This window comes from Parus major, chromosome 27 (assembly GCF_001522545.3).
Source record: "Parus major isolate Abel chromosome 27, Parus_major1.1, whole genome shotgun sequence".
NCBI classification, from domain to species: Eukaryota; Metazoa; Chordata; class Aves; order Passeriformes; family Paridae; genus Parus; species Parus major.
The window spans coordinates 775,273-776,886 of NC_031796.1; the positions used below are offsets into that span (position 1 = coordinate 775,273).

Below are 1,614 nucleotides of genomic sequence, written 5' to 3' on the forward strand. Positions count from 1 at the left end.
CCACCACAGAGCTGCTCTCCAGAGGCTCAGCCTGACCTGTTCCCTTATTCCCAAGGGTTTATCTTCCAAGGGTTTCCCAGAAAAGCTTCCAGCAATCCCTAAAAGTTTTGAGGATAATTTACACAGAGCAGCCACTTCCATTCCAGAGGGCCACAGAAAAATGGGAATTAGGCTGAAACAAACACCCAGTGCTGGAGTGAGGTGCTCCCAAAAACCTTCACAGCCTGGCTGAGGGAAATGTTCTGGGAAGCAAAATCTCTAATTTGCACTCCAAAGACAGATCCCAGCGTGGAAAAGGAGAATTCCCAAAAACCAGGCAGGTGAACATGAAATATTTCGTATTTAAGGCACCGATGGAGATGTTTGAAGCCTTTTAGGGTGAATTGCTCGTTCCTGTGGGAGTGGAGAAAAATCCTGGCAGCTCCTGCAGCTCCACAGGGGTTCCCTCCACAGTTTTAACCAATTTCTCTGCTTTTATAGGAAAAAAAACAACCCTCCCACGTTCCTGAAGTGCCTTTTGTATTCCACAGGATGGAGCTTAATCCTCTGAGGCCGAAGGTAAACACAGGAACCGCTGGAACTGAACTGGAATTTTACCTTTCCAACCCCATTTCTGTGCACTTTGTTCCCAAATTCCTAAAATGGGACATCACAGGGAACAGCTGGGGTTTGTTTTTCCTTGGAAGACACAGGTTTGATGTTGTTTGATGTCTCCCTGTTTTCCCTGGATTTGCTCCAATTGCATTTGATGCCATTTCTTTGAGGCACTTGGATGTCAGGGTAATAAAAGTCTCTCTTTTCTGCCCATTTTTCTGGGTTTTAGCAACATTTTCCAGAGGAAACTCATCCCAATAAAAACAAAAAATCCTTAAAAAAGCCAGGAAAACCAAGCAGAGGATGGGAGCCCACCCTGCCAGGCAGAGGGGAAGTTTTCCCAAATTCCACTTGCTACAAAACCACCAGGAAAAACCCGTTCAGCCTCAGGGTGGAAGGAAACATTGGTTAAACTGGATTTTTTTTCCCCATTTCCCACGACAGAAATAACCCAATCCCAAATTTTCATCATGGATTCGCATGGAGCCTGTGGGCACCACGCTGGGAGGAATTTAAACCCCAAGAATTTGGGGGGACAACTCAAAAATCACGACCGGCCTCTTCCAAACACTCAGAGGTAAAAAAATGTGAGATGTGAAATGGTTCAGACAGCACCTGGAGCTTGTGGGAAGGGGGAAATCCTGGGAAAACTGACCGGAGGCGTGGGCAGTTCTGTCCCAGGGCGTTGAGGATGGCGTCGGTGATGTTGGAGCAGCCAGAAGCGCACAGGGACTGCAGCTTGTGGCAGCCCCTGCAGATGGTGATGAGCCCGTCGTCCGTGATTTGCTGCCAAGGAAACCACAACAGACTCAATCCCCGCAGGATTTCCCTCTCTCCATTCCAAATTCCAGCTCTTTTGGCCCAAAAAATTCCAGATTCCTGATGTTTTGGCTCATTGGAGCAGCAGAGGGAGGATAAACCTCACTGGATTTGGGAATATTTGCAGGGAAAGGTTTTGGAGCTGGGCCAGGTGAGGGATGGGGGAAGGTGCTGGGATTCCTGCAGGGCTTTGCAATTCCT

The 1,614-nt window shown here is 48.0% G+C and overlaps 1 protein-coding gene across 1 annotated transcript in view; it reads right to left on the minus strand.

The window, feature by feature from the left end:
- FBXL20 (F-box and leucine rich repeat protein 20) overlaps nucleotides 1-1,614 on the minus strand; it is a 39,076-nt gene that overhangs the window by 7,808 nt on the left and 29,654 nt on the right. The window contains exon 10 of the mRNA XM_033520009.1: nucleotides 1,250-1,380. Coding sequence (XP_033375900.1) covers nucleotides 1,250-1,380 — 131 coding nt within the window. The remainder of the gene's footprint in view (nucleotides 1-1,249; nucleotides 1,381-1,614) is intronic.